The sequence below is a fragment of the Pipistrellus hanaki genome, assembly GCF_964339955.1.
Source record: "Pipistrellus hanaki genome assembly, chromosome: X".
Lineage (NCBI taxonomy): Eukaryota > Metazoa > Chordata > Mammalia > Chiroptera > Vespertilionidae > Pipistrellus > Pipistrellus hanaki.
In genome coordinates this window covers 35,541,237-35,555,099 of record NC_140524.1, presented here as the reverse complement: position 1 = coordinate 35,555,099, position 13,863 = coordinate 35,541,237, and the positions used below count along the sequence as shown (strand labels likewise).

Genomic DNA, 13,863 nt, shown 5'->3' with positions numbered 1-13,863 from the left:
CTTTTGGTGTATAAAAATGCAACTGATATCTGGATTTTTTTTTTAACTAAAGTGTCCTTTATTCTATATCATCCTATTAGTTTTATTATTTTTACACCAGAACTGTAAAATGCTTAAGAGCTAGATTAGTAATTAAAAAATAAAAAAGAAATCTCAGTACAGAAATACATTTAATAAATTAAAGCAAAATTCAAGGATATGAGGAAAACCAAGAGGACAAGACAAGCCTTAACTGAAAGTTTGAAAATACCCAAGGAGCTATTCTGAGTCATATTCTCTCAGTTTCCAATGACCATATTGAAAAAGCTCAACAGCCAAGAAAGATAAGCAAAGTTTTATGTTTTAAAAGATAATCTAATTTATGAGAAACCAAGATTTCAACATAGGTAAACACCTGAACTTGCTGCCTTGCATAACAACTTTAAAACTACAATGAAAAGCCAAAACCAGTTTGGCTCAGTGGATAGAGTGTCGGCCTGTGGACTGAAAGGTCCCAGGTTTGATTCCGGTCAAGGGCATGTACCTTGGTTGCCGGCAAATCCCCAGTAGGAGTTGTGCACCAGGAGGCAGCTGATCAATGTTTCTCTCTCATTGATGTTTCTAACTCTCTATCCCTCTCTCTTCCTCGCTGTAAAAAATTTATAAAATACAAAAAAAAAAAAAAACCTACGGGAGTAGAAACCAAGATGGCAGCATAGGTAAACCCCTAACTGCAGCCTCACACAACAATTTCAAAAAATACAACTAAAATACAAATTGGACATTATCCAGAACTACAGGAAAGTTGACTGACTGGAAATTCTACAACGAGAAGGAAAGAGAAAACCAGAAGGAAAATCAGAGGAGCTGTAAAAGCCTAAGGTACATTGACATGGTGCTTGCTTGGGGAGAGGACGGAGCCAGAGAGGAGGGGACGGCTGAGGGCCTGGCTGGCATTCCCTAGCGGGAAGGAGATAAAAACTCAGAACTTTGCTGAGCCCCAGTTCTCGGCCAGACCCTGGGGTCCCAGGCTCATACAGAGGGAATCTGGGCTGTCAGGCGGAAACTCAGGGGAGCAGTGAAAGGCAGAGTCCCAGAGGTGCGCACGTTAATACACGCAGTGGACGGACTATTGACTCTGCCACTGGATTGCCCTAGAGGGAAGGAGACAAAAGCTCCAGATTGCTCTTAACCCACTTCCAACTGCACTGAACCCCAGTTCCGGGCTCACTGGGGGAGAGACTAGACTGTCTAGCAGTGGATGAAACTCGAGGGCACCTTTCTCTCAGAGGTGCTTGCAGTGAGTACTGAAGGACACAGAGGAACACTGAGACTCAGGAACCTCATCAGGCAGGGCTGACGGAAATCCAAGGCTGTAGGCTCCACCCTGAAACTCTGCCCCATCCAAGCTGAGCACAGAGGCTTTTGCAATTTTCCAAGTCTAGTCGAATAAGGCTGTCTCCTGGCATAGACACAGCTGATCATTATAGCCAATTGGCCTGGAGGTCAGTTCTTCCCAGTGATACCAGCAACAATCAAGACTTAACTACAATAAAGCTGTACACACAGTCCACAAAGGGGTGCACCAAGAGTGTCCACCTCAGGTAACTGGGAGGCTGACCCACTGAACCATATAGGACACCTCAACACACAAAGCCACTCTACCAACTCAGGGAAGCAGCTAAAATGCCGAGATGAGGAAACAAATCACAAACGAAAGAAATGGAGGACAAAAAGCAACCGGATATAGAGTTCAAAACCACGCTTATAAGGTTTTTCAAGAATTTCCTAGAAAGGGCCGATAAAATAAATGAGACCTATAAGGATATAAAAAGGGATCAACTAAAACTAAAGAATACATTGTCTGAAATAAAAATATATATATTATACAGAGTCCTAAAAACAGAATGGAAGATCGCAAGAATCCAGTCAAAGATTTGGAACACAAAGAGCCAGAAGACACTCCTCCACAGAAGCAAGAAGACAAGAGAATCCAGAAAGTTGAAGATAATGTAAGAAACCTCTGGAACAACTTTAAGCGAACCAACATCAGAATTATGGGGGTACCGAAACTGGTTTGACTCAGTGGATAGAGCATCAGCCTGCAGACAGAAAGGTCCCAGGTTTGATTCCGGTCAAGGGCATGTACCTTGGTTGCGGGCACATTACCAGTAGGGGGTGTGCAAGAGGCAGCGGATCGATGATTCTCTCTCATTGATGTTTCTAACTCTCTATCCCACTCTCTTCTGCTCTGTAAAAAATCAATAAAATATATATTTAAAAAAAAAAAGAATTATGGGGTCCCAGAAGATGACAGAGAGCAAGATAACCGAAAACATATTGAAAGAAATACTGACAGAAAACTTCCCCCATTTGGTGAAAGAAATAGACTTACAAGTCCAGGAAAGGCACAGAACCCCAAACAAAAGGAATCCAAAGAGGACCACAGCAAGACACATCATAATTAAAATTCCAAGAGCAAAGGACAAAGACAGAATATTAAAAGCAGCAAGAGAAAAGCAGGTAGTTACCTATAAAGGAGCACCCATACATTTGTCAGCTGATTTCTCAACAGAAACCATGCAGGCCAGGCGGGAATGGCAAGAAATATTCAAGGGGATGAATAGCAAGAACCTACAGCCAAAAATACTCTACCCAGCAAAGCTATCACTCAGTATCAAAGGCCAGATAAAGAGCTTCATAAATAAATAAATAAATAAATAAATAAATAAATAAATAAATAGAAAGCTAAAGGAGTTTATCACTGCCAAACCAGAATTATATGAATAGCTGAAAGGGGTTCTTTTGGAAGAGGAAGAAATAAAGATAAAAATTATGAACAACAAATGCGTAACTATCAACAAGTGAATCTAAAACCAAGGGAATTAAAAAACTTGATGAATAACATTAACTGTTGAATATAATAGAATCAGAGGTATGGAAGGGGAGTGGACTGACAATTCTTGGGGAAAGGGGGAGAGGGGGATGTGGGAAGAGACTGAACATAAACTGTGCACCTATGGATGAGGACAATGGAGGGTAGGGAAAGGGCAGAGGGTGGGATGGGAACCTGGTGGAGGTGAGCAATGGAGGGGGGGTGGAAATGAGGAATATCTGTAATAATACGAACAATAAAGATTTATTTAAAAAAAAAAAAAAAAACTACAACTAAAAGACAAAACGGACATCATCCAGAACCACAGGAAGGCTTGCTAAGTGGAAATTCTACAACTAGAAGGAAAGAGAAAAGCACACTGACACTCAGAGGAGCTGTGGAAGTAAAGTGCAGAGGTACAGAGGCACACACCAGAAAAGGGCTGGCTTTATCAATCCAGAGGGAGACACAAGCTCCTGACTGCTCTGAGCTCCTGTTCCCGGTGAGACACTGGGGACCCAGACTCATACAGGGAGAAACTGGACTGTCTGGCATCGGGCGGAACTCCAGGGTGGTTTTTTCTCAGAGGTGCTTGCAGTGATTACTGAGGAACACTGACACACAGGGGCCTCTTAGGGCAGGGCTGACAGTAAGCCATTGCTGTTTGCTCCACTCTGAGACCTCCCCCCACCCAAATGTGCAAAGGCTTTTGCATATGAATGGTCTGGTCCTTTGAAATCTAAAATTACTGAACAAATTGCAGCTGCATCAGAGAGACCCAAAACATCCAAAAGAAGGTCCAAGGCCTCACAGCAGCTTTCATTGTTTCACAGTTCTGGGCCTCCTCTGGGCAAACTCCAAAACCCAAACAAAAAAGAGGAATCTGCAGATCTCACCATAGCTCCTGCTGGGTAGCCACAGGCAGAAGTTGAATTTTCAACTCCTTGGAGATCCAAGAGCCAGTGTACCCAGGGATCAGAGTGGGACCATCCAGATTACAACTCCTCAGATCCATAAGGGACACATTCAGGGGGCAGACTCAGTGAGCACCAAAGCCCCACTGAAGCAAGTCTTAGCCTCATAAGGGTGTCTCCAGCACAAAAGTTCTCCCATCGTAGACACAGCTGATCCTCACAGCCAATTGGCCTGGAGGTCAATTCCTCCCAGTGATATCAACAACAATCAAGGTTTACCTACAATAAGACTGTACACACAGCCCACAAAGGGGTGCCAAGAGTGTCTGCCTCAGATAACTGGGGAGCCTGAGCCACTGGGCTCTATAGAACAACTAGCACACAAAGCCACTCTATCAACACAAGGAAGCAGCCAAAATGCGGAGACAAAGAGGTCACAAATGAAAGAAATAGAGGAAAGCAATATACTGGATATAGAGTTCAAAAACATGGTTATAAGGTTTTTCAAGAATTTTCTAGACACTGCTGATAAATTTAGTGAGACCCTTGAGGATATGAAAAAAGATCAACTAGAAATTAAGCATACACTGACTGAAATAAAGAATAACAGACAGAGATCCAACAGCAAACTAGAGGATCGCAAGAATCAAGTCAAAGATTTGAAATACAAAGAAACAGGAAACACCCAACCAGAAAAGCAAAAAGAAAAAAGAATCCAAAAATATGAAAATAGTATAAGAAACCTCTGGGTCAACTTAAGCGTACCAACACCCAAATTATTTGGGTGCCAGTAGAAGAGAGCAAGATACTGAAACCTATTTGAAAAAATAATGACTGAAAACTTCCCCCACCTGGTGAAAGAAATAGACTTACAAGTCCAGGAAAGGCACAGAACCCCAAACAAAAGGAATCCAAAGAGGACCACAGCAAGACACATCATAACTAAAATTCCAAGAGCAAAAGACAAAGAGAGAATATTAAAAGCAGCAAGAGAAAAACAGTTAGTTACCTACAAGGGAGTACCCATAAGACTGTCAGCTGATTTCTCAACAGAAACTATGCAGGCCAGATGGGAGTGGCAAGAAATATTCAAAGTGACGAATAGCAAGAACCTACAACCAAGATTACTCTACCCAGCAAAGCTATCATTCAGAACTGAAGGTCAGATAAAGAGCTTCATAGATAAGAAAGAGCTAAAGGAGTTCATCACCACCAAAGCAATATTATATGAAATGCTAAAAAATACTCCTTAAGAAGAGGAAGAATAAGAAAAAGGTAAAGATAAAAATTATGAATAACAAATACATATCTATCAACAAGTGGATCTAAACATCAAGTAAATAAAAAATCTGATGAACAGAATAAACTGGTGGATATAATAGAATCAGGGGCATAGAAAGGGATTGGACTGACAATTCTAGGGGGGAAAGGGGTGTGTGGGGTGTGGGAAGAGTTTGGACAAAATCATACACCTATGTATGTGGACAGTGTGTGGGGGGGAGGGAGGGTTAAGGGCATGGGGTAGGGTGGGAACCTGCTGGAGGGGAGCTCTGGTGGGGGGAGAGGAGGACCAATTGTAATAATCTGAACAATAAAGATTTATTTTTTAAAAAATCAAATATAGACTTCTTTTGTACTTCAAAGTGCTCATTTAAATAGATCCATTTAAGTAGAGAATATTAATAAAGGTTATTAATCTATCTCTGTGTCTTCTCTCTTTATTTCTAATATTTCTCAATCCCTGGGCACCTCTACTTAGAACCGGTTCGTTCATCTCTCTTTCCATGTGGGACGCAGAAAAGGGAGATCCCAGCCATCAGGCCCCCCCATTCTGGCGCCCAACGTGGGGCGTGGGCTGAAAGAGGCAACAAGAGGTAAGGCAAGGGATCACTCCCAAGAATTGCGCACGCCACAGATTGAAGGAACTGTAAGGTAGAGGGAGTGTATTGTTGTGAAATTGAATTAGCTGGGAGTAAAACATGGGTGACCCTTCTAAATGCTTTAAACTATGCTCATGGCTCAAAGAGATTCTTTTAAGCGTAGTCAGATTCTTGATTTCTTTCTTAAAGTTTGTTGATGAAACCTGTGAAAAGGTTAGAAAGCAGTTGCATGACCAATACTCGGCAGAAAGTCCAGAGAAAACTCCTATACCTACTTTATTTTTTGATTCAGCACAGGAGAGTTTAAGAATGTTTAAGTGGGATGCAGCCACGACCTTACAGCCTGGAGTGGAAGGGTGCAAATCTTTAAGAATACTATCTGCACCTCCTCTGCCTCCACGTGTAAACTATTTGTATTCAAGTGAAAAAGATTAAAGGAATTTCTTAGCAAGTGCCAATAATTCATTATCTTAAAATCTTTTTATTTCCTTAAAAATAAAAATAAATAAAAATTGAAGAAGTAATAAAATTAAAAAAATAAACAATGCCATTCCCCAAAAAAAGGCACTTTAAGAGGCCTCATATTCATCATCTTTTTTTCCAGCTAATGACTTAAAGTTTTAAGAATTCATAAATGCATTGGGGATTTCTATGCACATGTAAAGGGGAAAAGCCAGTTTAAAACAAGTGCGCATAGTTTTTGAGCTGGGCTCAACTCTTTGCTGGGTACAGAATAAAAACCGGAGACTGTTTTTAGCCTTATAAGTGGTGGAGATGAATACAGGCTAGTTTCCCAAGGCATTTAAAGCAGCACTTGAGATTCCTTCCCAAAGGCAAGTAAACACCAGAAAGGAGATAGCAAGTTTACTATGAATGACTGAGAGTTTGCCTTTTGAATCCCCCCTCCCCCGCAGGAAAATTGTCACCATTTTGAAAATCAAAGGCTGGGCCAGGCCAATTGGCTGGAAATTTAAAAGAATTTGGAAGTTACTAAATCAAATGATAAAAACTTAAATCAAAATGTGTTGAATTGTTATAATACTGGAATGTTGATCTAAGTATGCTTTGCATGAAGTCTAGAGAATTGAAGTTAGTCTATTAATTAAATATGCCTTATATTTCATTTGAAATGTATCTTTAAAAATGTAAAAGTATTATCGATTTGAGAAATGCTATGTATTTGATTTGCTACCTGAAAATTTTAAAGTTCTGAAAGTTTAAAGTGTCTTTTTTTTTTTTTTTTTTTTGCCATGATGCCTGAAACAAATCAGTTTCACTAAAAGAGAGATGTCGACAGGAAGCCAGGAAGGCTGGTCAGCAACCTTAATTGCTCTAACCACTCTCCCAGTAAGCTAAGGGAGGTGGTAATTTGCATCGAATGGCTACAAACTTCCTCCAAACTCCTGTGGCAAAAAACTTTTTTGGAAGTTGGCTCTTAATTATATAAATAAAAAAGTAAAGTTTAAATTTGCCTAATCAAAAAATCTAGAGAACAGAATTAAAACTCTTAATTATGTCTTGTGTTTTTCTTAGGAATGTAAAGTGTTAATCTAGGACATGCAAAATATATTTGACTTGCCAGCTTTAAAAGTTCAAAATGCAAATTAAATGGGGAGAAATTATATAGTTAAAATGTATTTTCTCTTATATAATTAGGAATTCAAAATATGTTACTTGTTTGGTCTGATTTAAAAGAAAGAGGATTAATTCATTGATCCAAATTAAATGTAATTGATATTCTCTAAGATAAATTAGGTATATAATCTTTAAATCATATATATAAATATATTGTATATTATATATTTGATCTTTCCAAGAGTATTTCAAGGTTTTTTAAGAATAACTTTTGCATATTTCACGGGCCCCGAAATGTTCAAAAGTTTGTTCTCTCTTAAAATATTTTTTTAATTACACAGATTGATACTTGAAATCACATGGAAAGCTTTATCAAATAAAAATTAATTCATATACTTTACTTATATACTATATATTAAATGTTATGAAAGTTTTCATCTGTAAGAAAGGCAAAAACAATATATTTCCTAAATATAGCCAAAATTTTCCACAGCAGTAGAATTTCAAGAAAGACAAAAAGGCCTCATGCAGCCTGCATTTTTGAATTGGCTGTAGGTGGGACACTTTATGCTTTTGGGTCAGACCAATAAAGTATCAAACTTATAAGTTTTACTGAATAAGTTTCTTTGCTTTTTCTTTAATTAAAGATACCTACTTAAGTTACTTTATAAATTAGCTTTTACAATATAATCAATGTCATATAAAGTAAGTTACATGAGAAGCCAATGTTTTTATAAGTAATTGAATCCTAACTTTATCTAGCCGCCTGCATTTTTTAATTACACTAGAGGCAGGACAACATTTGTAGCTTGTGAATTCAGAAGTAAATTTGCTTTATTTAAAAATGAAGATACCTACTTTAATTACTTAAATAAATTAGATTATCAAGTTATAACCAAGGTTTTCAGTTAAATGAAAAGCCAATAATTTTATAAACAATTCTAATAAAGACCAGAACAGCTAGTGATTGCTTTATCAAATAAAAATTAATATATGTTACTTATATACATATATTTTAAATTTTATGAAGGTTTTGGCCTCTTTATAAGGGCAAAACGAAGTAACTAAATATTTCTCCCAGTTTGAAATTGAATTACCATGGCTAAAGCAAAGAATATCCTTACATGATATTATTCTACAATGCCATTATAATTTTTGATATTTTATACCAGCATATACCAAACAAACTTACAAACTAATTTTTTGAATGTCAGGCAGCAGTTTAAAAAGCACATGAAAGGATTTAATCCCTTCCACTGTGTGGAAGGCCCCTTGGGAAGGCACTTGAGCATTCTATATTGGCCCTTCTGGCTCTTTTTGCCAAGAGGGACCCTCTTCTCACAATCCAATTGCCCACAGCTGTTGCCTGAGTTTTCAGCTCATGCTGAGGTTGAAGCCTCATGGTGGCTGGTACCATGGATCTGTCTCTCGCTCAGTGGGGTGAGCTGGGTCATCCCTGGAGAATAAACCTGGGTTCCCCAAGATATGTGATCAATGCCAGGGCCCCGCCAGCAGGTGAGGAGATCCCAAGGCAGGTGCTGGGCATGGAGGCCATAGGGGCATAAGCTACCAAGGAGACAGAACTGAACCTCACATCACCCTGCTTGGCCCCGGAGGATGGATGGTTAGCCAATGATGGGTAAGACTCCTCAAGGGAGGGGCAACCTAAGCCAGGCACAGCCGCAGGGTGCCATAAGAAGAGAACTTAGGGGTCAACAGAGGTGGGCCACAGATCCTCACCCCCCCCCCAACATTGCAGGAGCTTGAACCTTCACCTCTTCTGAGGGAGGTCTCCTGCCCCATGGCTGCTTCGAGCTTCCCATGCCCAGTTCAGATCGGGACCCAGGCAACAGAGAAGTGGCTGATGGCAGCTGCCCTATATCTAAATTTAACCTAATACTAGGAATGCTTAGAACTTTCTCAAGAATGCAAATAATCCTTTCCATTAATATTTACAGGGTAAACTAAAATTATAGTTAGAGTATTAAATTTTACAGTAAAATAGTAGTCAAGTTTTCAGATTAATTTAAATTGGCTAATTGAACTAAGTAAATGTTCAAGAAAATTTCATTGTACTAAAAGCTGTTTCTAAAGTATTAACTAGCCGGGACCGGTTTGGCTCAATGGATAGAGTGTCGGCTTGGGGACTGAAGGGCCCCGGGTTCGATTCCGGTCAAGGACATGTACCTTGGTTGTGGGCATATCCCCGGTAGGGGGTGTGCAAGAGGCAGCTGATCGATGACTCTCTCTCATTGATGTTTCTAACTCTCTATCTCTCTCCCTTCCTCTCTGTACAAAAATCAATAAAATATATATTTTTAAAAATAATAAAATAAAAAATAAAGTATTAACTTAAATTTCTATTAGTAGTTCATTTCATGGTAAAATTACTTAACATGCAATTAACCCTAAAGCAGTCATATTTTTGTGCAAAAAATTAAAATGTAAAGTTATCAAAACTGTGTTATAAAAATTTTCCAAAGCCTCCTAATGATTAAATTTAAAAAAGGGGGGATAGTGGGAAAATATTATGTAAGGAAACATATCCAGAAAATTTTTTCTTTAAAAAACTAATTTTCATTTGTAATTCTAACAGCAGGACGAAAAACACATATGATGTCAGAATAAGCCAAAGGAAAATCGTTTGGGCAAAAATAAAAAGGATCCCAAGTCTAATTTATAGAAAAGATTTCTTTATTAATCTTTGGCTGAGAATATGTTTATATTTCCAGAAAACTCTAAGATTCTATGGATTCCTGCAACAACAGATCCCAGAGAGGACCTGATAGGACTGTTCTAGCCACAGAATAAGTAGGAGCTCACAAGAGCCGAGGAGAAATAGTCCAGAAATAAAGATAGGGAAGATGCCTTGCCATGATAGCAGTCAGCACCTGTGCATTGCTGCAAGTTGCCCAGGACCAAGGGCAAGGAAGAAGGAACAATGCAGCCAATTCGGGTGCTGGAGCGTTATGTCCATCACCACAATGGACTCAGAGAAGCTCCTGCGTCTCTTCGGCCAAAAGGACTGAGAGTTGCCCGTTGACAGCAAAGCAGGAGAAGAAAACTGAAAGCTACTCAGGGGACTGTGGTGCCAACATGGAGTCATCTGAAGAAATTAAAGACTGAAGTGGAAGCTACTTCTTCAACCATGTACCTGCTCATGCTAGCACCTGTTAGCTTCCAGTCTTCTGCAAAGTCTTGCACAGCCAAGTCCAAGGACTCTGAGTAAATCTACACCAGCAACAAAAGAGACTTTCTTTCATTTGATAGCTAAAAATGTTAATATGTCCATAGTTCTGATTTATCATATTGTTGTTTTGTTATAATTTAATAGCCAGAGTTTTGCTCTTGACATTCAAGTTTTGAAAATGATAACATGTATGTAGTTTAGTTTTGCATTGGCATTATTTGCAATTGTTTTAATTTAGAGTCTTATTCTTAATGTTTAAATTTTAAAAAAAAAAAGAAAGAAAGAAAGAAAGAAAGGGTGAGATGTAGAGGGCCAATTGGGAAGACATCTGGACATTCTATAGATTGTTGCTGACTGGGCCCGGGATATTGACAGAATCATGTCAGTTGCACTCCCGCCCTGGGAGTGCAGAGATGTTCTTAGTTCCTGGCTTGTGTTTGTCCAGGAGGAAGGAGTGGGTGGAACCTGGGCTCTCCTAGGCTCCTTGTTTTCCTGTGAAACCCCTTGTTGGATTCGAGTATAAATAGATGTGCTGTGTGGCTTACGAGGTCGTCCGTCAGTCTCTCCAGCAGAGGAGGTCTGCGGCCCTCCCAGCTCCCAGCTTAAAATCTATCTCTGTGTCTTCTCTATTTCTTTTTTTTTTTTTAATATATTTTATTGATTTTTTACAGAGAGGAAGAGAGAGTGATAGAGAGCTAGAAACATCGATGAGAGAGAACCATCGATCAGCTGCCTCTTGCACACCCCCTACTGGGGATGTGCCCGCAACCAAGGTACATGCCCCTGACAGGAATCGAACCTGGGACCTTTCAGTCCGCAGGCCGACGCTCTATCCACTGAGCCAAACCGGTTTCGGCTTCTCTCTTTATTTCTAATATTTCTCAGTCCCTGGCCACCTCCACTTAGAACCGGTTTGTTCATCTCTCTTTCCGTGCCGGACAAGAAAAGGGAGATCCCAGCCATCAGGCCCCCACAAGGGTCAGTTACTGTCATGTTTTTATCCAATGGTAGAGAGACTCCTACATCACAGATTTTAATTGTTTCAAAATCACCTTTAATTACAGCATTTGAGGACTTTATGTCTCCATGAAACAACTTATCTTGGTGCAGATACTTTAACCCTCTTGCCATGTTCAAAGTAACTTTTAAAATCGTGGCTGCTGGAAAAGGATTGTGGCTGTCTTTATTTCGTTCTTCGATTAAGTCATTTAGAGACTTTTTACCCCCATATTCCATAGCAAGACACAGACTACTATCACTGGCTTCAGTGAAAGCACGATAACCCATAATATTTGGATGATGAAGGCTTTTCAAAATCTTAGCTTCATTAGTTAATCTCTTTTGATACATACTTTTATAATCACCATTACATCTAAAATTAATCTTTTTCACAGCCCAAGGAGAATGAGACAAGCCTCTTGGAGATCTTTTCATAAGATAGACATTTACCCCTGTGCCATAGCCAAGCTTCTGCATAAACAGAGAGGCAGGAATTTTTATACATGGAGTTGAACATAACACATATTTTCTTTTTTCAGATAATTTGCTTGGTGTCTTAAAATTATTGATTTCTTCCATTGTAATAATCACTTTAGGTCCCCAGCCGCACAGTGCAGCAGCCACACTCCAGGTAGAAGAGGAGCCGGCTGAGGAGAGGTCCAGGCCAAGGCTATCTTAAAAACTGGTCCCAAGGGCAGTTGGGAGGGACCCAGGCCTGCAGGGAAGAGCAGTTAGGGGGACCAGGCCTGCAGGGGAGGGCAGTTAGGGGCAAACAGGCTGGCAGGGGAGCAGTTAGGCATCAATAAGGCTGGCAGGGGAGTAGTTAGGGGGTGATCAGTCTGGCAGGCATAAGTGGTTAGGGACAATCAGGAAGGCAGGCAGGCGAGCAGTTGGGAGCCAGCAGTCCTGGATTGTGAGAGGGATGTCCCAGATTGGAGAGGGTGCAGGCTGGGCTGAGGGACAACCCACCCCTGTGCACAAATTTCATGCACCAGGCCTCTAGTGTTAAATAAGAGTGGTGAAAGTGGACATCTTTGTCTTTTCCCTGATCGTAAGGCAAATGTTTTTAGCTTTTCCCCATTGAGTATGACATTAGCTGTGGTTTTGTCAGATATGGCTTTTATTATGTTGATATATGGTCCCTCTATTCCCACTGTGCTGGGAGTTTATAACATAAATGGATGCTGAGTTTTGTCGAAAGCTTTTTCTGCACCTATTGATATGATTATATGATTTTTATCCTTCATTTTGTTTATGTGGTGTATCACATTTATTGATTTGCAGATATTGTATCAACCTTGCATCCCCAGAATAAATATCACTTGATCATGATGTATGATCTTTTAAATGTATTGCTGAATTTGGTTTGCTATTCAAACAAAATACTATTTTGTTGAGAATTTTTCATTTATGTTCATCAGGGATATTATCCTATAATTTTCTTTCTTTGCAATGTCTTTATCTGGTTTTGGAATTAAGATAATGATGGCCTTGTAAAATGAATAAAAGAGCTTTTCCTCCTCTTGAGTTTTTTGGAATAGTTTGAGAAGAATAGGTGTTAGTTCTTCTTTAAATGTTTGGTAAAAATTTGTTCCAGGACTTTTCTATCTTTTTTTTTTAAGTGTATATTTTCCCTTTTATTGGGTTTATTGGTCTTTTCATTGAAGTTTTTTATTATTATTGCTTCAACTTTATGTTATAATTGGTCTGTTCAGATTTTTTGTTTCTTCTTGATTCAGTTTTGGGAGATTATATGGTTCTAGGAATTTACCCATTTCTTCCAGAATGTCAAATTTGTTTATATATACTTGTTTCTAATGTTTTCTTACAATTCTTTGTGTTTCTGTGGTGTTATCTGTTACTTCTAATCTTTCATTTTTTATTTTATTTAATTGGGTCTTTCTTTTTTTCTTGATTAGTCTGGTTAAAGGTTTATCAATCTTATCTTTTCAATGAACTAACTCTTGGTTTCATTGATCTTTTGTATTTTTTAGACACTTATACTAAAATTTTATAAAAGCTGACAAATACAATACTATAAACATCAGAAAAACTAGAAAAATAACTCAATATTAGCTTTCTGGCACACCCCTGTAAAGCCTTTTCCCTATATTGTTGGTTGTGTACTATTTATTCACCTGCCCATATAATTATTTTATATTATTTTCTATAAAAGAATAGAAAGAGCCAGGCTGGTGTGGCTCAGTGGTTGAGCATCAACCTAAGAACCAAGAAGTCAATGGTTCAATTCTGGTCAGGGCACATGCCCAGGCTGTAAGCTCCATCCCCAGCAGGGGGCGTACAGGAGGCAGCTGATCTATTATGATGTTTCTCTCTTATCAATGTTTCTATCTCTCTGTTTCTCTCTCTCTCTCTCTCAAATTAATAAGACACATTTTTTTAAAAAATAAGATTAAAAGAATAGAAAGAATCCTTTCTAGCATAGTTGAT

General features: G+C 39.0%; 1 protein-coding gene across 1 annotated transcript in view; it reads right to left on the bottom strand.

Moving 5' to 3' along the window:
• Window positions 1-12,007, bottom strand: part of LOC311615420 (lymphokine-activated killer T-cell-originated protein kinase-like) — a gene marked incomplete at its 3' end in the record, with an annotated part of 32,969 nt that extends 20,962 nt beyond the window's left edge. The window contains exon 1 of the mRNA XM_084870836.1: window positions 11,323-12,007. Coding sequence (XP_084726962.1) covers window positions 11,323-11,991 — 669 coding nt within the window. The 5' untranslated portion in view covers window positions 11,992-12,007. The remainder of the gene's footprint in view (window positions 1-11,322) is intronic.
• Between the last annotated feature and the right edge of the window lie 1,856 nt (window positions 12,008-13,863).